We start from the raw sequence: 24,670 nt of genomic DNA on the forward strand, positions 1-24,670 counted from the left end.
ACACACAACTAGACTAAAAAATATTCCTAATAAATATTTACGGACTCGGTTTACTAAGACGAAGGCTCGATAATGTACTTTTTCGATGCCCACTGATTTTGGGTCGTTACAAATACCATTTTTATGTTAAATTTATTGGTATGACATTATGAAAATTAAAAAAAAATAAAATACCCGCTTAATAATCATGTCACAAAAATAACATTCTAATAGACTTGAATTTAATAAAAAAAATTTAATGATGTTAACAATTTTTTAAATTTACGTCAACATTTTAATTAGAATAAAATATTTTGACTATGTAATGGCATTATAAATGTCAAGATATCATATTATGTCAAAAATTAAAATATAAATATCAAAACTCAATTTTAAGCATAGCATAGGGACCACAATTGAAATTTGAGCATTTTATTACTATTTGTTAGTAATTGTTATTTCATGAAGGAAGATGTAATATTTACCACAAGATAAAATATTATTATATTTGGTGAATGTATTTAACCCAGAGAGATTAATAATATACTATGAGGGTAACATACTTATGACAAAGTCATTCAACAATCATTTATTACATTGCTTTCATAATGGTATATAATAGGGATGAGTTCAATGATAATACTTTTAGTAGAATGATTCCATGATTAGAAAATGTTGTAACTAATAGCCGAAAAATCTAAACATAATTATAAATCATTTTAAGTCCTAATTATATATGTCCAGTCGATCCTTCTAGCAGTTTGATATAACCCAAAATGAATAGCATATAGATACGATAATATGGAATCAATGAAAACGAAAATTAAGATAACAAAATCGCATGTATCACTATCTGCAGTAAATGTATTTTCTTGCTAAGTATAAAATATGATTTAGAAATTAAAATAATTTCTTCAATAGATTATTTAAATGATTGCAATTAAAGTTAATTAGGCCTCGTATTTTTATTGAATGTGACAATTAAATATATTTTCTTATAAATTTTAATACGATAAAGTTGTATGATTTTAACAAAATTAAAATTAGTTTGAGAAAAATAATTTAATAGGAAAAATTAATTAATAAATAAGTAATATTTTGGGAAATAAAAAATAGTTATTCAACTAGATAAATTATAAATATGGGATAAACGTTTAAATAACACATAATTGTATTCAATATACAAGACGGGCTCGAGAGCCCATTCATATGAGAGGGACGACAAACTCTATTATCACTAAGGGTACCACTACCCCTTGTAGTGGAATACTGTATTTTTCGGTTTAGGTATCATTATTCAATTACCCCTTATTTAAATATAACTATTTTATTGTTTTTCTATAAATAAGAACTCTGAGATGATCTAAAAATATAAAATACACTATCACAAAGTGTCGTTATTTTGATAGAAAGTAATGGTATTTTATATTTAAAAATAAATTTTATTATCTTAAAATTTTAAAATTTCTGGTTCCCATAAGAAAATTTAGATTTTCTATTGAAAGGAAATAAAAGTTTTCATCTTGTGCATTTAATTCGTTTTGTTTGAGCTCACACTCAATGCAATATGAGGTTTGAAGATGCATAGAATATCGTTTGGTAAAAAATTGAGAAATTACTTCGATTACATTGCATGAAGCAGAAGTAATAATTTAATTTAGGGTTTATTTCTATAAATACCACATATCTCAAATTTAAGAAAAATTTTAAACTTTTGTAATGCTTAAAAACAGTGCTTTCTAAATCGATTTTTCCAATACCAACATCATCTGTCCAATTCCATACCAATAGACAAGCACTGATAAAATATTATTGTACTTAATTGAATGACATATTGACTTATTTGGTCCTTCAATTTTATAATAAAAAAAAATTTACGCTTCATTTAATTTTTCGTCTTTTTAGCTTTTAAACTTGTGCTTTTGTCAAATCATCCCAAAATAGATTGAAAAGTTAATGTATTTTAACTTTTCTGATGTGGCATGCACATGAATTATCGTGCGGATGATATGTTAGCATTTAATTATTTTTTTGGAAATTTTTAAAAAATTATTATTAAAAAGTATAAAATTATATATATTAAAAAATTAAATTTTAAAAAAGTAATTAAATGCTTACATATGATCCACATGTATATTACACCAATAAAGTTAACAAACGTTAAAATTTTTATCATTTTGAGATGATTTGATAAAAATTATAAATTTAAAGTTTGAAAAAAAATAATAAATAAAAAGTTACAATAATTTTTTTAAAAAAAGTTGTGTTAATTTAATCATATTGGTGGACAAGGATATTCCTCACTTTCCAGTGGTAATTTATCTGGCAAAGACGAGGGTAAGAGAGACATAGATCAGGTATATATTATTTCATTTGCATGTGGTGGCAATTTGATGATTATAGCGGGTGGATTTATTTTATTTTATTACTAATAAATTCTATAACTTAAAAACTTAAAAAGGGCCAAAATTAAAACATTTGTGTTAACATGATTAGGTTAAAAATTAAATAAATAAAAAGAAAACAGTTGTATCATTTGCCTACCAAGGCATTAAGATTGAACCAAAACAAGAAGAAATAAATGATGTGATGCTGTTTCTGCTTTAAATTCAAATATATGAACAGTCGCTTCAGAAAGTACAAAACTGAATCCGCCCTCTACTGTCATGTTGTACTGTATAAACAATTTCCTTTCAAATAAATAAATGAAAGACTGATTGTTGGAGAAGATAATTTGATTGGAGTAAAGTGAAATAAGTAAATATTTACTTGTTAATGTACTTTATGTTTAGGAGTTTGGAAGATGACTGGATTAATTAACACTTCCATCAGATTTATGGTTATTTTTGTTGTACTTCGTCTATATGTTGCCATAATTTTGGTATGTATTATGGTCTGTGTGAGTTAGGTAAGTATACTTAATAGCCTTTGAATGAATTATAAGTGATATGCTATGAATAGGTAGGATGGTATGAGGTTGGAATTTTAATAGTTGAATGAATTGAAAAATGTTGATAGGCCCTTTTTTAGGTGAGGTTAATGAATGTGTTTGAGCTTGATACATAGGAAATGGTTATTTTTTTGGATGTAACTAATATAAAATGATTGTGATTTACCATAGTTGTTCCAGCAACAAATGTAACATCTTGTAACTCCGATCCGACTATCGTATTGTTTACCAAGTTGTTACTTTTAATAGTATCAAAGTCATAGATTTAGCGGATTATTAGATTAAATCGAATTCAGAATTGAGTCTAGAGGTACATGTTAGAGTCAAACTAGGGTCAAAATTTGGATGTTGATGATTAAATTTATTTGTTTTATAGCTAAAATGTTAGGAGAATCCAAAAATGATGCCAATAACAATATACTCAGCAACGATCATTTCGTTGAAAGAGAAGATAGGATAGAATCTGAGGCACCTAGTACAAAATCAACTAGTGCCAGTCAGCCTAGAATGGGTAGGTGTAGATGCGGAAGACAGAGTGACGATAACTTTCTTCGAGTCTTAGCGGAGGTCCTACTTTAAATTCTAGTTAAAATTTCTCTAGCAATTGAACTTTTACCACCTATATAATTTAGTCCCTACACCTTAATTAATCATTATTTCGATAAAATTACCTATCCAAAATTCAATTCATCTACTATATAACTTCATAAATATTTATATTAAATATTTGTAGAAATCACGTTTTCTGACACCGCTCACTTTTGTGTCGTAATAGTAAGGGTAGATTAAACTTTAGCTAACAGGTTAGTTCTTATTTGCTTATTGTTGTTTTGTTCGAACTTGTGCTCGAACATCTGCCAGAACATCAATAGGGACATCAATTTGAACGAAGAGCAAACCGACTTGTGCTCTTTCAAAAAAGAAAATCTAGATATTGGTTTGCTTTGTGCATATTCAATTTTGGAAATGTTATCGATACTTCTTATGCTAACTTCTTGGAAACCATATAGTTTTTCATATTTAAGCACTTAAAAGGTTTTTTTTTTAAGTGTTACTTTGTTTTTAGCTAGTAAAAAATGGTACTTAAACTATCAAATTTTCCTTATTTTACCTAAAAAAGGTTGAAAATATTCAATAAGAATGATAACCCTCATATTTAGAGTCAATTTAATATAGTTTTCATAGCATTTTAGGATGTAATGTTAGCATTTAGATGAGTTTTTATTAAATTTATAACTTTTTGGATTAAGTATATATTATTTCAATTTTGTTTAATTTGTATCATTTTTAGAGTTAGTTCGGATGAATTTGTTACTTTCTTTTTCCTATTGTAGGTATTGGGTGAAGAATGAAAGACTTGGAGCTTAGTACAAGCAATGAAGAAAAGTAGCCTTCCGCTCCACCGAATTTAATTTAGTGTAGTGGAACATATTCTTCAATTCAAAAATTTTAGAAGCAAGTAGTTTGCTCCACAACAACTTTTGCACGCGGTGGAGCAGTGTGAGAAGAAACCCTAAAAATAAGGGTAACGAAATTTAAAAAAGAAAAAGAATCACTTGGAGACTGACTCTCTCATACTAAAGAAAACTTCAAAGCTTGCAAGGATAAGAAGAAAAAAAAATTCAAAGAGCTCCACATAAATTCTTTTAGCTATTTTCTTTCTAAATTATCTCTTTTGTTAATGTAGGTCTGTTGTGGATATCTTTTTGTGTTGTTTTTTCAACTCAATATGAACTCAAATTTATTTTTTTGGAATGATGATATATCATTTTTAGTTTATTTATTTATTTTTCTTCAATTGTTTTGATCTTTATTAATTATTTATTTTGACCTGTGCAAATTTAATCTACTTGTCTGATCACCAAATTGTATTAGTTTTACAATCTTGACTTGTCTTGGAAGAGAAATTAAGGTTCGAATCTAGATTGAATAGAATAGGATTAACTTTAGTAGTGTTGACGAACGAGTTAATTTGCAACCCAAAATAGAAATATAAGTGGTGCCCTAATCAACCTAATAAGTTTGTTCTTAGTGACTTCACCCAACCCAATACCTGATACCCTAATCAACCCAACTTCAACCCAATAGCTAGTGAGGAAGGGGGATTAATTTTGCTTGATACTAAATGGTCTAGTTAATGGCATTGAATCCTGAGTTAGTAAATTACATAGATTTAATAATTAAACGAGAGATGATTGATTAACTTGATTAGGTGAAGTTAAAGTTCCAAGTCTCTAATAAAATTGATTGAGAAACTTAGAAGTTTTCATTGTTTTAATTTAATGAAATATCCATAATTTGCTTAGGTTAAGCTAAATAGTAATTAGAATTTATTTTATTGATACAAATTAAATAGAATTGAATAGTTGGTAATTAACAACTTAGAATTTGGTTATCGTGAAAACCACATATTTTTTTATCACTTTATTACTTGGTTAACATGTGCACTTGAGTTATAATCTTTCATCCATCAAAGAACATGCCATGTGTCACATCCTTATTGGTTGATATTTTGCTTTGGGACAAAAAAAGAGATGAATTTGATAATTTAAGTATTGTTTTTTATCAAACAAAATTTATATACTTAAGTGAGAAAATTGGTATAATTTGTAGGCAAATTTTATAGTAAAGCCCAATAAAAAAATAAGGTAAACTACACTAATAATCATCCAACTATTAGTAAGTTTCAGTTTTAGTCACCTAACCATTACAAACTATAAAATGATTACCCAAATACTCTATTTTTTCTTTTTGGCCGCTGACTATTAAATGGTTAATAGAAAGATGATGTAGTAGCTTTTAAAGTTAACATAATAGTAACTTTAACTCTCAATATTTATATATTATATCAATTTAGTCTTATTTTTGTGTAAAAAATGATAAAATTAGGTTATTGCAATTATTGAGGATTAATTTTTAAAAAAAGATTAATTGGTACAATATGTAAATATTGAAGGCTAAATATGTTATCATGCTAATTTTAAAAGTTGACTATCTCTTTTTTCAGGTAGTTAGTAACAAAAAAAATTGAATAATTAAATAATAATTTTGTAATTTTTCATAATTAAATGAAAAAAATTTACTGGAGTAATTACGAATAAATAATAGCGTAAAAATTAACTAAAGGGTTGTACATTTAAAAAAAAATAGAAGATGAATGGCAAGGAAGTAAATGTAGGAAGAAGCTGGGGGCCTAAGTGTGGAGAATGACACATATTAAAGGATTGGACTTGAATGAAACGGCGCAGCATCTGTCGTTCCCGATATCTTCACTTGAAGCCTCTCATATATTCACAAGAACACCTTTGCTTGCAAATATCCTCTTCTCTTCCTTCCTTACCACTTCCAATTTTCTTGGATTTTTTTTCCATTTTTTGTCCTAAAACTTCTCTTCCAACAACTCAACCCTAGCTTTGCTGTAAGTTACTTATTGGTGTATTAAATCTCTTTTTTTTTTCTTTGGTACGAGAATTCAAGTGAAATCATTAGCTTTTGCTTATTGAAAGTTCTGTGTTTTTTTTTTCTTTGTTTTCATTACTTCGTAGGGAGCTAGCTAAATGGAGATGTGACCAAGGAAAAGTAAAAGAAAAAAAAAATTACAAAGAATTACTAGCAACCATTCTTTTCTTTTTCTCTCTCTCTCTTTTTTTTGAAAGCCAAAGAAAATTCCAAGGTTCTTTACTCGTTCCTGTCTCTTTATCTATCTAGTTAGAGTAATTTTGTTTCTTTAGTTGTTTAATTTCTCCTTAAGTTGTTTGTTTTTTAAGCTAAAAAAAAATTTTTAAATTTGTTTTTATAAAGCTTGTTTTTCAATCTGGGAACATATACGTATAAAAATAAAATCTTTTGGTACTTCTTGTTCTGGAATTAAGGAGAGTTGATCTAACGTACCTATCTGTTTAAATGAGCTGAAAAGTACAGATACAAAGGGTATTAGCTTTATTTTCTGAGGATTTAATTAGAGATGGAAAATTGATACTACAGTGACATTTTTTGAGAATCTAATCTTAATCTTTCAAGGAGTTATAATTAGTTGGTATTTTGTTGTTGTTGCAGGTACCCGATCTGTTTAGAAGTGAAGCTAATTTCTTCGATTGAAGCAGCTGTTGGAAGAGTTGCAGATCTGTTGTGTGGCTTTGGATTCTATAAAACATCTGTTTTTGTTTTTTTTTTTTTTGTCTGAGAACTGGACTCCTATAACAACAACCAACGTTGTTCAAAGTGAGCATAAAACTTTTTTTTTTCTGAAAAAGAGAGTTTATATTCTTTGTTGGTAATTCCAGGAACAGCTTTTAATTTGTTGCTAATCCAGGAACAGCTGATTTATTAATGGGGGGTCTGTCATTTAATAGTCCTTTTATTAAGATAAATAGTGATGCTGGTGGTGGTGTCTACCATCTTTAGGGTCTGCAGCAAAAAAGAAAAAAAAGAAAAGAGAGAGAGCTTTAAATAATTTAAGGAAGAGGAAAGAGAGAAAGAAAGAAAGAAAAAAGGGGGTTGGCTTGAGATCGGCATCAAACAATCAGCAATTATTGCTGTTCTTTAGCTTAACAGTGAAGCAGAAAAAAGGGTTTCTTTCTCAGATTCAAGGTAATACAGCGGCAAGGAGGAGAGGGCTTTCTATTTTCAACTTTTGTTGAAGGCATTTATCGTTTTTTTAAAAGAGACATTAGTTTTTGTTTTTATAACTCTTTTTAGTCCCTTAAGTACATATAAACAACCAAATGTCAGATATCTCTCAGCTCAAGGTTTCAAGGGCTTGTATGTGTTGCGATGGTCAAATGAGCCGGTGAAGTGAAATGCATATTTTGAAGCATCGGATTATTTTACCTTATCTAAATTCTTTTCTTTTGCTTTTCTTGCAGACTGTGGCTGCCATTTTTCGGGCTATGCTTTTGAAAGTACTGAAGCTGCAAAAGGCTTAAACGAGAGAGAGAGAGAGAGAGAGAGAGAGAGGGGAGGGGAAGGCTGGTCTCCTGACTTGGACCGTATATCAAAGCGTAAGAAAGGTCCTTTATCACTAAACATAGCCGAACTACTGTCTATGCAATCGTCATCAATGCATAGGACATGTCAACCCCGTCTTTCTAACATTTCTCCCAAATCCCAGATTTTCTTTCTCTTTAAAGCTGAGATAGAAGGTATATTGTTTGGGGTAGGTGAAGTTTTGAGTTTCTGAGAAAGGAATGTAAGTGGTATGGAGATAGATGAGATTCAGACACAACAAGGTTCTAAGTTCTCAAGAGTTGGTAATGGGAGAAGTGAGTCGAGCAGGATGGGTCAGAAAGGTAGTGACAACCACTACCCTGATGATGAAGAAGGTAGAGAGGTCATGAAAAGGGCTAGTGCAAATGGAGGTGGAGGTGATGCTCTAGCTGACACCGCTGCTGCTAATCGGCTTCGAGGCTGGCACCATTCTTCGAGAATTATTAGGGTTTCTCGAGCCTCAGGTGGGAAAGATCGGCACAGCAAGGTTTGGACTTCAAAAGGGTTGAGAGATAGGAGGGTAAGGTTATCTGTTTCCACAGCTATACAGTTTTATGATCTACAAGACCGGTTGGGCTATGATCAGCCTAGTAAAGCAATAGAGTGGCTGATTAAAGAAGCTGCTGATGCAATTGCGGAGCTTCCTTCACTTAACACTTCATTTCCCGATACCCCAAAGCAATTGAGTGATGATGGAACTGAACAAGGGTTTGATTCGGCTGAAGTAGAATTAGATGGCGATCCGAATAATTACCAACAAAACCAAAGTCAGCAGCACCTTTCCTTGTCCAAATCAGCTTGCAGTAGCACGTCGGAGACTAGCAAGAACTCGGGTTTATCCCTTTCCAGGTCTGAGAACCGTGTAAAGGCCCGGGAACGGGCAAGGGGAAGAGTAGCAAAAGAAAAGGGGAAAGAGCAAGAGACTGACATTGCACATCAACAAAATGTGAACCCCATTTCTCAAAACTCTTCCTTCACTGAGTTACTTACCTGTGGCATTGGCAGTGTTAGCAACAATCACACTAGTCCTAGTCCTACAGGTTCAGCTCATCAAAACCCCAGGCAGTGGTCTCCCACTCAAATGGATTACTTTACAATGGGGCTCCTTGGACCTTCTTCTTCGAGAAACCAATCTTCAGGGTTTCCAGGACAAATGCAACAGCCACAACCGACACTGATGCCACCATTTACTGTGTCGGGTGAAAACAATCAAAAGTTGCAGCATTTTTCGTTTGTTCCCAACACGGACCATATGATCCCGGTGGCAACAGCACAACCGGTGCTAGGGAGTGACTACAACCTCAACTTCGCAATCTCTTCCGGCATTGCTGGTTTCAACAGGGGGACCCTTCAGTCCAATTCTCCTCCTTTTTTGCCTCATCACCTCCAGAGGTTTTCTTCTATAGACGGATCACCACCAGTGGAGAACCATCACCACCATTAGTTTCCAGTTGGATTAGATTGCCGTTTGCAGCTCGGTTACTGAAAACGTTTCCTCTTGGCACCATAATTTTTCCTGGTAAGCTCAACCGTCAAAACCCTCATTTAATTAAAAGTTGTTTAGGATTAATAGTAGTTGACAATCAAATCTATCTTTCCTTGCTTTAATCTTCCTAATTAGATTCTATATTTTTGTGGCTGTTTATGTCTTTTGCTTCTTTTTTTTGGTTTTCTTGGCTTTCTTTTTTGGGTTTCCGTGATGTGCTAGCGCATAGCGTAGTACCATGAGTCACTCATTTTTCTTGGTTAGTATAAAGAAATCTGGCAATGGGACCATTATTAGTGCTATTTGTCTTTTCACATGATTCCCTGCATAGGTTGTTGTGATTAAGGATCGGCTGGTTGTCTCCTTGTCTGTTCTCTTTCTGGTTCCCTTCTCCCTAACATATGTGAACCCATGCCAGGTGTTAGTTTCTTGATGGCCAAGCCTTGCTGGGCACTGAATAGAACGTTTAAACTTTACATTTCAAATAGGGTGCGACTTTTCTTAACCTTAACTGCACCACTTGGCAATGGATCTGCTAAACTGTCGGGTTTTTTTTTTTTTTTGTGTGATTAGTTAAACTTTCTATATGATTAAGGGTAAACTAGATCAGGAAAAATATATATATTCATGCACATAAGGCCTCGAGCTCTCAAACTTCAAGACAAATGGCTGCTGGCAAGGTAAATGGTTTTTCTAGGTTTAGAAAGCATGAAATGAAAGCAGATTTTAATTTATATATATTAATGAAAATGAGCTGTCACTGTTGTTGCAGTGAAAATGACTGGGATATAGAGACAAAATTACCTTAAAATTATAATTTGCTTCACTTGATGTCCTTTATAGTTAAATCTGTAAGATCTAACATCAAATCAGAAATAATAATGACCAGACTTTCATAATGAGATAGTCATATAAGTTGTAGAAATTACGAAGCCCAGCAGTTTGTGAACTCATCGTTAACATACAACAACCTAAATAAGTAAACCTTAATATCATAAAAGATTAAAAATAAATGCCTATTTCTCCTTAAAAACAAAGAAAAATTATGCTATCTTCTCACTTGAATCGATTCTTTTGAGAGTTGAAGAATAAATGAAGTTACTGGTAAAATAATTGCTAGATTCTCGTAGCTTAGGGATAGTCTTTCTAAATTTCGTATCTCGATTGAAATAAAATGACATTTTAGCAACCGATTTATAGTTTTTTATGACTTCCATTGTTAATGTTTTTATAATTATTTTTACAGGCTGAGTTGATTCCTTTGGTAGTTGATTTCATTCTAGTAAATTAAAACTCAGTTTAGAAAAAAGAAAAATAGATAGAGTAAATCTTTATTTTTTTTTTGTTTTAATCAGAAAATCTTTGTGAAGTGAAAATGATGTAAATAAATATTTTTAATTTTAGATGAATTGGCTGAGGTCTAAACATAAAATTATTTTCTTTTTTTTTTTAATAATTTTTAAATATTAAATCTAGTGCCGTGATTCGAATCCATTTAAATGTAAGTTTTTTAATTTATTTTTGTTAAATGTATTCATATTTTCTTTATTTAATATAAATTTTTTTATTTGTATTTATTAAATGTGTTTTTCAATTATTAAAAAATAACAAATGATTTTAGGAACCGAATGGAAACTAAGATTTTTAGGATAAGCAAAGATAATTGTATTTGATGTATATGAAAAATCTCGTATTCATATTAGACACTCCTCTTAAATTTGATTAACATAAGCTACACAAATCCCATTAGAGTTCATCTCTATATCTATAAAGATTTAGGAGTGTAAATTGTAGGAATAAAATGTAAAATGGTACCTCTTCTACTATTAGGTTTATGGATAACAGAAATGAGGATGGTGATGGAAAGAAAATATAAGATGGTTTACTAACAGTCTATATCTACAACATATTCTTCCAGGGAGATTATATAATTCTACTTCCCTAAACAAAATCTTTATGCTGATGAATTCTGTAAATTGCTGCCACCATTTTTCAAGAATTTCCTTAATCAACAAAAAAGGTCAAGTGTTGAAGGTAGAGTTATGGGTAGTGTTTTTATGAAGTTAAAAAAAAAAAAGGAACATAATGAGATTATAGATTTAGCTTGCACGCCTATTTTCTTGATTGAGATTGGCTATATTTTCCATGGAATAAGCCATACGTGTTGTGTTTTAGGTAATATGCAGTGGCTTAATATTAAGATTAAAATAATGTTAAAACAGAAGCTCTGACGTGTTGTATTAAATAGGTTTTGTCAAATTTGCTTTAGCTTTTGAACTGATAATGAATGCGTGTAGTTTCATATTTGTTTGAGTCACAAAAAAAGCTGAAAATTGTTATAATTTGGATTTAAAAGTGAATGAAAGGTAGGGCTTCAATATCTGACCAAATATATTTCTACTTTTGTTAATGATAATACGCATGGTGCAATGGTTATGGCACACAACTCGCCCTCAGATGATATCGTTCTGCCTTGTTTAAGGCATTTAGGCATGCAAAGCTAAAATTATAGTGAAAAACAAAAGGTATTATTATTATTGTTTAGATTTTACAAATTTAAAAGTCTATAACCTACTTTATTATCATTACTCACCACTAATTAAGTCATTTGGTTGAACAAAGATATATAATAAACCCCACAACTATTTCCAAAATTGATTTAGTGAAATAGATGTTGTTATGCTTATGCTATTTGCGGTTTCTTCACTAAGTAACCCGTACTGCTCTCTCAATTAACTAGTGTCAGTTCTTCATGAATTCCTATTAACCCATCCAAAACCTAACCATCTTATTGCAGCTTTACATTCAAGCATTGCTAGCTGTTTTAGCAAACAGCAATGCATGTGAAGTAGCTTTTGTTATTAAACATCATTCTTGTTTGTTTTCACAGTTGCAGTCCTAACCTATTTTTAACTACCCAAGTTTTTGATGCAGAAACACCATGCAGTTCCTTTTGACCTTCCCTATTTGAAGCATATATATGCTAATTTTTGTTGCAATTTTTTTTTTGGATGTAGAAAAGAGAAGATAGAAGAAAAGCTGCAGTGAGTGAATGCGATCCTTCCTCTGCATTGGGTGATAAATACATTTTATTATTGTGCTTCTGAATATTGTTAATTAGTATTTGTGGTTTATCCATTGGCATATTGGGGTATAATCGTTGTGTGTTTCCAACAAACAATTGGATTGAAGTTATTGTTTTCCCTATGCTACACTATCATTCTGAAAATTGTCTACATTGTATTTGGCATCACCAATGAATTAATTATCTGCTTTATAAAGCCCAACATCCCATGCTTCTTCAGAACATCAAGCCTCATTTCCTTAATATTAAAATGAGTGAGAGTATGAATGGAGAAATAAATTAGTGAAAATCAGGGTTAATGAAATTTGGTATTGTATAATAGAGTGGGGATTTTTGAGAGGAATAGCTGTTGGATATGACGGAATTTGAGTTTGGAGGGATGCTGGAACAACAATGGAGATTATAGCATTTGAGGCCATTATCATGTTGCCCACTAAAAATTAATTTAAAGTTTTCATATTCACATGGAAAATATTATTTATCAAATTATTATTGGATATGTTTGAAATATGATTAGGCCTCAAGTTTTTTATTTAACACGTTTGAATTTTAGGTTAAAAAATAACAATATAGGTCCAAAAAAAAATTTAAGTATCAATATGAGAAAATGAGTATAATTTGAGAACTAAATCATGAATAAGGTGTTTAAGAAAAAAAAAACAGTTAAAAAGAGCTCGTGGACGGCTTTGCCTCGTGGTTTTTACGGAGAAATTGTGAATTTTATATAGATTATTTTTAGAGGTTAAATGAAATGCCTTATTGAATAAAAATCTATCTCCAGTTAGATATAATGAACAATACTTTGCAGGTATGCATGGACAGTTGTACCATGATATTTGATATTAGAACAACTGGTTTTTAGTATTAAAGATGATGTACTAAAAATAATAATTCATTGTTGGAGTGAGAGAATAAAATGTTAGAGGAGCTAGAAATTCTACCTTGATTGTGTTTGTGTACAGAAACTGTGTTTTTTTTTAATGTATATTTTTATTCAAATTCCTAAAATTATAAAAAAAACTTACATGTTTTAGGGCATGTAAATTCACATATTCTTGTATTTATAATAATATTGATTTTGATCAAATTAAGACTCAATTAATGCTTTTAAAATATATTAAAAATACTCAATTTTTGAAGGTATGTATTTAATATTTAAAAGTAAAAAGAAAATTTTCAATAGGCGAGTGAATTGCCTTCTTTTGAGTGTGTTTTTATTATAATAAAATATTGATTATGATCTAATTTCTATCTTCCACTACAATACCTGCTTGCAAATGGCTTAAATATAAGCATGTGGGACTTCATTGAGTATCTCTTCCTCATACTTTAATTTCTCCCTCTTTCTTTAATTAGATATATAACTTGAATATTATATAGATTAAGCCGAACATCACATCTTCATCAATTCTGTCAAGGCAGGCTTGGCTTATAAACATGCAAGGAAAGAATGAGGGAAAAAAAAGGCCCAAGTCAAGGGTGGGGTTTAAGTTTTGAAGCTTATTGCAAGGATCCATAGTTGATAGCAAGTCATAGAGTGTAGAGGGAAATAAAAACCCTCATGTGATCAACAGATAAAATAAGCTAATTAATAAAAAGAAAAGGAAAAATATCCTATAAAATAATAATGTGCATTCAATCAATATTATAAAACAGGTGGTGAATTGGCAACTGATAATTTGGATACAGCTTCACACCCAAAATATTGATTGCTAAAAAAATGCCATATAAAACTCTCCCATCCAACCGCATTGAATCAATTATGAAAAGTTGCATTAAAGAAATCAATAATGAAAAGTATAAAATAGCATTCATTCATGATCTGTCTGTCTCTCTCTCCCTCACGTATGATTAGGAAACCGTGTGAGAGTACTATACTAACAGTCTCAATCTTAAACAAATGTATAATCTTAATGGGTTAATTTAAAAGATATAAACTAATGGGTGGAAATTGGAAACCCAAAATGAAGGGGTAAAAACAAGGTTGCAGAAGCTCAATGAATGACCGTAAATCATTCTGAACAATAATGAGAAACTAAAAACTCACAGGACCTTGGAAGTTGATGAAACGTGCATCCTGCTTGCTGGGTAACTTCGCCCTTGATTGAATTTGCGCAAGAAATAAAGCAATAATAGACCCAGCAAGTAAATCTGAGTTCTGATCGGTACCAAGCGTCAATAAATCAGGTGCATCAAACACCCTAAACAATTTGCAAAGGTAAGCCTATCAAAGTATCCATGAAATTTTGACAAAAAACAGGGTAAATTAATGGAAGAGACTTTAAAAGCTAAGTGCAGACTACATTTTATTGATAAAATTCACATGTATATAACATAAAACATGAGATCTTCATACCTACAATATTCACATATAGAGGGATTATAGAATTAAAAAAAGACTACAAACTCAAAGCTCTTACAACATCATCCTAGTTGCAGGTGTGCACTCTTAAATGCATATGCCTGAAATAAAAAACAACCAGCAGATGCATTTCGGTAATCAGTTGAAGCACAAAAGCTCAAACACTAGCAGTGAATTATCAACAAGCATGGGCTGCCCTCACTGGTGATCCAAAGCAAGTTTTAGCTTTCAAACGATATTGTCCTGAGAATCAGCAACAACACGTAACAAAATTGTGGTCTGATTATCAGCTTTCCAAAAGCAAGCTATCACCTCTATCTCCTTGACCATGGTACAGCTTTCCCTGAAATGCGCAAAATTGGATTTGAAATTCATAAGAGATGCATAACTAAAATTGTGATGCAAGCATATCCAAAACTAAAAAAAGAATGAACAATCCCAGGCATATGCTAGTTTTGGGACACCACATGCATTCCATGATGTTTTCTTGCAAATGAAGACGGAAACATAAATTATAATCATGCTTACTTTCCCCTGTAATTTAATTAAAAAATTTTAACAATCAAAATGATCAAGAAAGAAAGTAATTCCAACACATTCATATGCATAGCAGAACACATCAAGAGTAATTTCGTCGCTCAGAACCTTTAAATTAAAAATGGTATAACAGTGAATAAGTGAATCCCAAAACTATCTTCATACTGGAACAGTTCGAACATCAAACAGTTTTCTAGCAAATTAATCAACATCTTCAAGTAAATCAAACAAATAAGAAACTTTTACCTTTACAGAACAGGAAGCAGACATCAGAACGAGTTCATCTCCAGACAGTAAGTCCTTCTCTTAACCAGCATCTTAGCTGCAGTCCCATAAGGCTCTTCAAAAGCAGATGATAGCCAAGAAGCATCCGAAACCTCTTTTTTCGAAGCAGATTGTTCACTAGGCCTGATAGCAACCAAAGTGGCACCTTGTAAAACAACCCCATCAGGCAAGTCCAAATGAGGAGCATACCAAAGCCTCATATTCAAAGCCGGCACCAGCGTCCTTTTTGAAGCAGAAGAAGCTGATAATGGTTTCACTCTTAACTCCTGAAGCTGCTCACCGTTCATACAAAGCACCCCTTGTCCATCCGCATCGGTCAAAACCAAGCTATCCAGCGTCTTATGCTCTGCAATTATGGATTGAAGCAAATAATGCCTTGCTGATGCTGCGATTAACGAGCTAATAGTCCAAACAACCCTTAATTTCAAGCCTCCACTGGTATAAAACGACTCAGGGATACTCCCATTATCATCACCGTTGCCAACATTAGAACCGTTGTTGATGCAAAACCCATCGTTCCCATGGTCTGGTACTTGGAAATGCACATTGTTAAAAACGGAAGCAGCTCCGAGGATTACGCAGCTATCAAGGGTTGACCCGAAATCGGCTCTCCATTTAAGCAGAACTCCGTCATCGATCCCTAACTCGCCGCCGGGCAATTCAATTCGAAGGAAACGAAGCTCGTTGAAATTTCTAAGCACTTGCGTCGGAGAATGATGGGTAACCCCACCTTGGTCCCTTTCCCCATCTTCACCTCCGCCGAGACCGACAGATAAAGAGGAAGATGAAGAGGTATTGAGCGTTTTGTAGAGAGAGGGGCGTTCGGGGCCAAGGAATTGGCCCAAAGCTTGGAGGGGCTTGACAATGCCACCGAAAACGAGACGGAAGAGGGTGGAAAATGGACCGTCGGCACGTGATTTGACAGAGGAAGAAGGGGAACAATCGTCGTCGGAGATGACGCAATCGACACGAACGACGACGTTTTCAACTTGAGGGACGAGGGAGTGGAAACGACGCGAAACAACGCAGCATCGGCCAAGCACTTTCACGTCGCCGATCATGTTGAAGACTAAAAGGAGAAGAGAATCGGGAAGACGGTCGAAGTGATCGATTGGTTCCGGGTGGGTTCCATGGATCGGATCTGAATAAACCGAAGACATCTGGTTTGTTTTTTTTTTTTGTTTTTTCGGTTGAAGTATCCGTTCTACGGAATTACAAAGAGAAAAAAAGTGGGTTTGAGAGCGGAGAGAAATGGTTAATTGGGGGGAAACTGGAAAAAGCAGGTTGTTTTAAGGGAAGGGAAAGGAAAGGTAGGGTGGATTTGGAGGGGGATGAAATTTGGGTGTCATGTCGTTGTTTGTGAGTTGAAGAGCGCTGGGAAAATTATTTTGTGGGATGCGATAGATTTTTACAATAATAAAAACACTAGGGTTTTTTATTATTCTTAATAATGACCTAATTTACCTACTCATTTCTTAAGATAGCTTATTCTTGCATTTCCACACTTCTTCTTTTTTTTTCTTTTTCTTTTCACAATATATGGCAATACATACATTCATCTGTATATTTTGCATTTCAAAATATCCAAAATGTTTAACTGATAAAAAAGTTTGACATATGTTAATTTAAAAAAATATATATATATAAAGTAAAGCTACCAGTTCAATTATAGAGTGGCATTAATCAATGATCTTGTTGCTTTTGTTTATGTACCCCCAAAAAATACCATAACTTAAAATTTAATAAAAAAAACTATTTATTAAGTGATTGGTATAGCAATAACGATAAAAAGAAACTTGTGGTAATTCCAATCATGAGTTGAAATTCTTAACAATAAAAAAACAATCATATCCATGGATTACGTTTTCCACTCATTACATAATTTAAATAAAAGATGTGCAAACGTTTATGTTGCATTAGGTAGAGCAATGTAAAAATATTCTTATCAAACTCCCATTTAATTTGTAGATATGATAGACTAAATTTTTGCTTCTATACACACTCAACATATCACATATATATATAATACTATAAATATATAAATGGATAATATTTGTTACACTCACCATATATATACATTATTTCGTAAATAATTTTAAAAATTTGTCAAGTGATTTTATTTTTAATATTTTAATATATTTTTATAAGATATTTGTCAATCTTTTGATTCCGATATTGTCTGTAAAAATTAAAAATCCTACATACTCACAAATATAATTTCATATATAAAATGAAAATTTAGAATTATAAATTAAAAGTCAAACACCAAATACGATTTGAAAAAGAGTTAAGAGTTAGATTAATTCTAAAGATGTAATATATTATGTACAAGTAAAAGCAAGCACATGATGTAGGCATAAATTTTTTGGCGTTAAGTCAAATCTCATGTGGTTTCTTGTTATGGGGTTAATGTGATTAAGGAAGCTTAATGAGTGGTTAATTAATTTAGCGACCCTGCTTTCGGTGCGATCTTCCAAATGTACCAATTAAGCATAAACGAACTCAAATTTGTTGGCAACCGTATTTCCAGTATGTTCATTTAGTTTCTGGAAAAGAGTAAAGTTTGTGCAAAACATCCTTAATTCGAAAGCATAAAAAATACATATATATATATATATATTTCTTACAAAGATGAAAAAGGAATATATGACAAAAGAAGAATTAGGTTTGGTATTGCTTGAAAGAGGTTTTGTTTTTGTTTTTTTAAATATTATAATTAAACTAATTACAATAACATCCGATGGATCCTCCTAATTAGCTTATAAGAGATTTTGTTTTGACAAATAAATTTAAATTTTTTTTTATAAGGATACATCTCAAGAAAAATAAATTTAAAAAATTGTTGATTTAATTGGTATATGCATTTAATGCATTACTTTTATTGAATTCATTAAACATTAATGGAAGTTCTTTTCTTCCCCTATATTACATTCTCGTAAAAGATTATTCAATTATTACTTAATTATTGGTCACTTAACTTTTAAAAATTATAATTTAGTCATTGGCCTATTAATTTGGTAATGGATATTAGATTTGGTTATTTATTAACTCACTATTCATCATAAGATAAATTACACTTAAGGTCATTTAGTTATTAGTAAGTTTATACTTTGGTAACTCAAATTTTTTTTAAAAAAATGTTACAAGCAATTTTTTTTTAAAAAAAAATGTTACAAGTTGGTTATTAAACTATTTAAAAGTTTTAGTGATTCAGGAACCTCCTTCATAGTTGCATTTCAATATTCTCACCACTGTTCGACCTCCTCCTTTGATAAAGGAACACATTGAATCAAAAGGAACACATTGAATCAGTTTTTTCCCTCCATTTTCAACTTCATGGTTTAATTTTTCTTAAAATGGTTAAAAACTTCATTGATTTAAACCCAAAGCCCTAACGAAGAAGCTCGTCGATCTTCATCCATCATCATTGGTCGTTTGACTCCAGTATATTCTTTTTAGTGGCGAGGCTTTGTCCTTGACCTTTTGGATTGAACATTCATTGCCTAGAACACTCCGAGCAACTCTTGGCTGAATCTAGTACGTTTGAGTTTCCTTTTTTATATTTTATTCTCTTTTCTCTAATTTTATTCAGTCCCTTTTGCTTTCATAGCTCATGCTTGGGGCTAACTAAAGCAGGGGATTTTCTTCCTTCTTTAAAAAAAAAATATTAGCATATTTGTTTGTGTTGATATTTGGTTGCTAGTTCAAGGTAGGAGTGTGTGAATAACTTGATTGTGGATTATCTTGGGCTATGCTTTTGGTCAAAAAGGAAATGAAGTTGGTAGGGTTAAAGGTGAGGCATAGGGTTGTCAATAGTTTTCTTAGGGTTTGGGGCTTGAGTTATTGTTGATATTGTTTGGATTATTAGGTTAGGGAGTAATGGTGCAAAAATTGAGTAAGCAAAGTTTAAACTTATAAACTTACTAATAGTTCAGTGACCAACTTATAATTTTTTAAAATTGAGTAATCAAAGTGTAAACTTGCTAAGAGTTGAGTCACACTGAATTGTAGCTTTACCTATTACATGTTTAATTAGCAATAAGGATCAATGCACTATTTTGGTCTTTGAACTTAACAACTTTTCTTACATTGGTACTTAAATTTTTTCACTTATAATCTTAAAACTTCATAATTTTTCTCAATTTAGTCTCAATTTGTGCCACGACATCACTCAGAATTTTTTTGTAAAATAATTTTGATATTTTTTAATTTCATTTAGGTTATATATATTAAAATTTCTATAAGATAACATAATATAATTTTAAAGTGTCATATCATCACATGTCAATGGAATCCAAGTTCAATAATTAAGTTTAAGAAAAATTGCCTAGTTTCATACTAATGTGAACAAAATAATTAAAAAATTTGAGGAAAAAAACCCAATTTAGAGGAAAAAAATTAAATTAAAGGATTAATGAGCATGGGCAGAAAAAGAAAAGAAAACAAAAAAAACTATTATAAGTTGTGTTTTTGGCCCTAATTATAATTATTATTTTCCTAGAGAAATTATTTTATGAACTTTACTTACCATATCATGGTCCCTATTAATTAAAAATAAATATATTATATTTTTTTACATCATATGTACGGTTAATAAAGAAAGATCATTGATGATGTGAAAAAAATGATATATATTTTTTTAATTAATAGAAAAACAAATAATGTGATAAGGAAAGTTTAAAAAATAAATTTTCCCATTCGTACTTAATCTACTTTTTAAGTACTCATCATTATGTTTAATAGGTCAACTATCTTTTTGGAATGTATAGTGAGCTTAGCCTCTAAAAATCTTCAAAAATCATGGATTTACCTATTCTTTACTTCACAAACAGATCATGCTCCAAATAATCCAAACAAACTCATAAACATGATTAAAGTCATAAATTAATCAAGTAGAAATAATACTTGGAATTTCTCAAATTCGAGCTTAATTTACATTGATTTTGGGACAATTTTAAAAGTGTTGTCGATGATATTGGTGTGGCTTTAATTGCCTTACCACTAGTTTTAATGACAGCTTTAGAAGGTTATCTTAATTTCGATAAGTGTGGTACCACTTAGCGTAATTGTCATGCATGACTATGATAGATTTTTAGGTAAATGATGTTACATTGTGCATTTTCCTATAATTAATGGTCCCAATTTTATTCATAATTTGACAATGACAAGAGAGATGTATATATACTTCACTTGAAGCCAAATTTAAAGAAATGAAAAAAATAAAATAAATCCAAATCATGTATTATATGATAATAAGATATTGATGTGGACGTTGGAGATTTCCTCTCTCTACTAGATAAACATGAATTAATAACAAAATACAATAATAATGGAAGGTGTATTGTTTCACTTGGCACCTTCTTAGTCTTAAAAAAATAATATTTGAACTAACTTTAAAATATCCTAAAAATATTTATGGGTATTTATTTTTTAGGGGGGGGGGATTTTTGGTTGTTAAAGATTCAGTTCTCTTCCAACTTAATAATGTTGATTTAATGCAAATAAGTAGAGATTATTGAATGATTAATTATAAAAATATGGAACCAATGAGTAGGGTTGGTGTGGTCCTTAGTAACTTCGGTAGCTATCATAAGTATGATGTAACAACTCAAAGGTAAATAGCAGGGCAAACATATGATGGGAAACTAGATCTCCTATTTTGGGTTGAACCCTAAACATATGAGGGGATTGTTAGTTTTATAATTATAGCTTAGCCAATGACTAATTGAATGTTGATCCTAAAATGGTTCAGATTTTGACTTGCTGAGAAAGAATGTTGGGTTTGTTTTTCATTAGGTAACTCAAAATCTTCAAGTAATTTTTTAATAATGTTATGTAATCAAAATTCCTTATCCCACAAGGCAGAAACTTCGATGTAACATATACATATATTATATTGTATTTGTAGGTGGATCAGAATTGAGAATATCTGTTAAGACTTGATTATGACTCAGTTTGATACTGGTAAATGGCATCATTGCTGTGAAATTATGTAGTGCAAGCATATTTGTTTGTTTACATGTTGCTCAAGTTTTAATGATGAAATCAGCAGGGATGTTACATCTTTCAAAGATGATTAATGAAGAATATAAACGTTTAATATAGCTTATATGGCTGAAAATGGTAAATATATAATTTGATACTTCTTGTATAAAACCCATGAAATATGTGACAGCTTTGAAGGGGATATTTTTTCTCAATTTTTTTTGCTTTCTTCCAAGGATTTTTTTTTAAAAATTTCTTGAAAATTTAACTATCAAAGACTTTTAAGAGATTAACTTGCGAACCAGTTTCATAAATCATACTTACGGATCATGTGAAATTAAGTATATCCATCATTCTCCCATCTTCATTTATACCATTGTCAGCAGAACTCGATGTTAATTATGGTTGACATAGTAACAGATTGTTGGGGTAAAATTTAACAATATGATCCAAGACAATGTTTATTCATAAAGAAACCAGACGGACCAGATCTAATCTCTCTCTAATGGTTCTCACCCTTATATCTTTGATTCAATTACTCCAACCCCATTTTCCTCTTCACTACGAAAAGAAATTCATAAATCAGCAAGGAAGTTAGCTACCCTATCAATTTCAGTGCACCCTTTTTGCCCATTGGATCAGCCTTGGGCACTCTGCTTCAATGCTAAAGTTCGCCATCAAAGTAACGCTTTGCCAATAGCGTCAAGCTCTCTATGAACTCCATTTTCCCCTTTCCTTGTTCTTCCCCTTTGTTCATCCATATCTTCTTCCTGTGAAATTATAAGAAGAAAACTCTGAAGAGAAACATCTTATTCAAAGACTTGCTTAATACATGCAGGTTGCACGTATTTATACATGCATGAGAGCTGAAGCTGACAGACGTTACAGCAACCTTTCTAACTGCTATCATCTTTAACTGCTAACAGACTAACTGCTAACAGACTTACATCGGTACAACGGTTTTGACTATATTACAACTGCTTTGACTATATTAACTCTAACATTCCCTTAACATTTCTTTGGACTTTTGATCACTAATTTCACTTACTGACAGCACTTGAAGAAGTAGACACCTCGCTCAGATAAGCTTTTGGTTTGAAAATGCCAACTTTACTCCTTGTGATCATGGAATGAGTATTTGTTGGGACAGAATGAGTGGTTTGTATTGGAATAGGTGGTGAGGCTGAAGGTGATATGGATGGAGTGGACGGTAATTGGACTAACGTGGAAGAAGAAGGTTGTGTTGGTATATGTGATAAAGCCGTAGGTAATATGGGTGAGGTGGGTGGTGAGTGAGCTAATGTTGAATAAGTGGGCTGTGAAATAGGCATTGTAGTTGTTGGAGTAGATGAGACAGGTGTTGAAGAAATATTAGTAGAAATGATATTAGGTGAGGTGTTATGATGAGCTACAGGACTAGGCTTTATGACAAACAATTTTGAATTTATTTGTGAAGTGTTAGATATGGACGGCTTGACTATTGAGGTATGAGTTTTATAGGGAAAAATAGCTTCATTAAATGTGACATGACGGCTAATGTAAATTTTTCCTGTAGGGTCTCTACATTTGTAACCTTTGTGCAAGGGAGAATAGCCAAGAAAAACACAGGGAGTGGATCGAAATTGTAATTTTGTTTTGTTGAAAGGTCTCAGATTAGGAAAGCATAGACAACCAAACGTTCGAAGGAAAGAATAATTTGGCTTTGTTTTAAAAAGTTTTTCATATGGGGATATATCACCTAAGGGTTGAGAGGGTAATCTATTAATCAAGAATATTGCACTGCAAAATGCTTCATTCCAGAATAACAAGGGCATAGTGGCATGAGCTAGCATAGACAGACCGATTTCAACTACCTGGCGATGTTTCCGTTCGACAAGCCCATTTTGAGCTGATGTGTATGGACATGTGAGCCTCTGTAGAATCCCATGTTGACTCAAATAGTTCTTCAAAGCCTGAAACTCCTCTCCCCCATCAGTTTGTAGAACTTTGAGCTTAGTACCAAGCATCCTCTCAGCTTGAAGGTGAAACTGTGGAAATACAGTAGCAATATCAGACTTATTCTTCAAAAAATAGAGCCATGTGTAGCGTGAATAAGCATCAGTGAATGCAACATAGTAGCGAAAACCGTTGGATACAACAGGAGCGGGTCCCCAGACATCAGCCACTACTAATTGCAAAGGTGAGGAATACTCAGTGCATGACTTTGAAAACGGAAGCTTGCGTTCTTTACCCAAGTGACAGGCAACACAGTCAACAAATTTATTACTGTCTATAAACTGTATATTACACTGAAGAAGAGCTTTTGTAAATGTTGCTTTACATGGATGGCCTAATCTAGCATGCCAAACACTAATAGGAAGCTTTGTGCTTGTTGTAAGACATTGAGCAGCATGAGACAGAGTTGTAGGTGCAGGAGACTTGTTGAGTTGAAGCTTATATAACCCATGATGCACCAACCCTCGAAGAAGCACTTCTCTGGTCCTTAAATCACGCACCCGGCACTGAGTAGGCAAGAACTCAAACATTACCTGATTATCTTTAGCAAACTTTGACACAGATAATAGATTTTTAGTAATTCCAGGAACAAGCAGTAAAGATCGCATGTACAATGGTCGAGATCTCGTGATTAATGAGGACTGCCCAGTAGATAAAACAGGTAATGCAGAACCATTACCAACAAAAACCTTTCCTGGTCCGTTACATGACCCACCGTCACCAACCAAAGTAGCTGAATTGGTGAGGTGGTGTGTTGCACCAGAGTCTGGATACCATGCATTGTCAGCTACTGTTTCAGGAGTTGCAACATAAGCTTGAGGTGGTGTGACACCAGCAGATGGCATACTGCCTTGTTGGGGCATACTAACCTGTTGTGGAGAGCTACCAACAAACGGGTTAGGCCAGACAGATGAAGGAGGAGGAAAACACCAACCTGGAGAACCCCACGGAGGACTTTGCTGAGGATAAGAAAACCAAGGTGTAGACGGACCCCAAGGTGTGGATGAACTAGAACCAGTC

At 32.1% G+C, this 24,670-nt stretch overlaps 2 protein-coding genes across 5 annotated transcripts; one reads left to right on the forward strand and one right to left on the reverse strand.

The window, feature by feature from the left end:
- Window positions 1-6,062: 6,062 nt before the first annotated feature.
- Window positions 6,063-12,688, forward strand: LOC107959965 (transcription factor TCP2). Of its 4 annotated transcripts, none has more exons than XM_041113547.1 (5): window positions 6,176-6,347; window positions 6,475-6,602; window positions 6,986-7,519; window positions 7,795-9,434; window positions 12,419-12,688. In XM_041113547.1, exon 4 carries the CDS (start codon window positions 8,127-8,129, stop codon window positions 9,357-9,359), a length of 1,233 nt encoding a protein of 410 aa, XP_040969481.1. In that variant the 5' UTR covers window positions 6,176-6,347; window positions 6,475-6,602; window positions 6,986-7,519; window positions 7,795-8,126; the 3' UTR covers window positions 9,360-9,434; window positions 12,419-12,688. The 4 variants fall into 4 exon arrangements, with proteins under 4 accessions (XP_040969482.1, XP_040969479.1, XP_040969481.1 ...); XM_041113546.1 differs by having other exon boundaries at window positions 6,986-7,150; XM_041113548.1 differs by lacking the exon at window positions 6,475-6,602 and having other exon boundaries at window positions 6,063-6,347.
- A 2,078-nt stretch (window positions 12,689-14,766) lies between these two features.
- On the reverse strand, window positions 14,767-17,114 carry LOC107959964 (F-box protein At5g46170). Its single transcript, XM_016896145.2, has 2 exons — window positions 15,632-17,114; window positions 14,767-15,191 (listed from the first exon to the last, which is right to left on the reverse strand). Exon 1 carries the CDS (start codon window positions 16,828-16,830, stop codon window positions 15,655-15,657), a length of 1,176 nt encoding a protein of 391 aa, XP_016751634.2. The 5' UTR covers window positions 16,831-17,114; the 3' UTR covers window positions 14,767-15,191; window positions 15,632-15,654.
- Window positions 17,115-24,670: the final 7,556 nt, after the last annotated feature.

The sequence above is a fragment of the Gossypium hirsutum genome, chromosome A05, assembly GCF_007990345.1.
Source record: "Gossypium hirsutum isolate 1008001.06 chromosome A05, Gossypium_hirsutum_v2.1, whole genome shotgun sequence".
NCBI classification, from domain to species: Eukaryota; Viridiplantae; Streptophyta; class Magnoliopsida; order Malvales; family Malvaceae; genus Gossypium; species Gossypium hirsutum.

What these genes read in the sequence shown, in the direction of transcription:
- LOC107959965 (XM_041113548.1), top strand. Translation starts at nt 8,127, where the DNA reads ATGGAGATAGATGAGATTCAGACACAACAAGGTTCTAAGTTCTCAAGA.
- LOC107959964 (XM_016896145.2), bottom strand. Translation starts at nt 16,830, where the DNA reads ATGTCTTCGGTTTATTCAGATCCGATCCATGGAACCCACCCGGAACCA.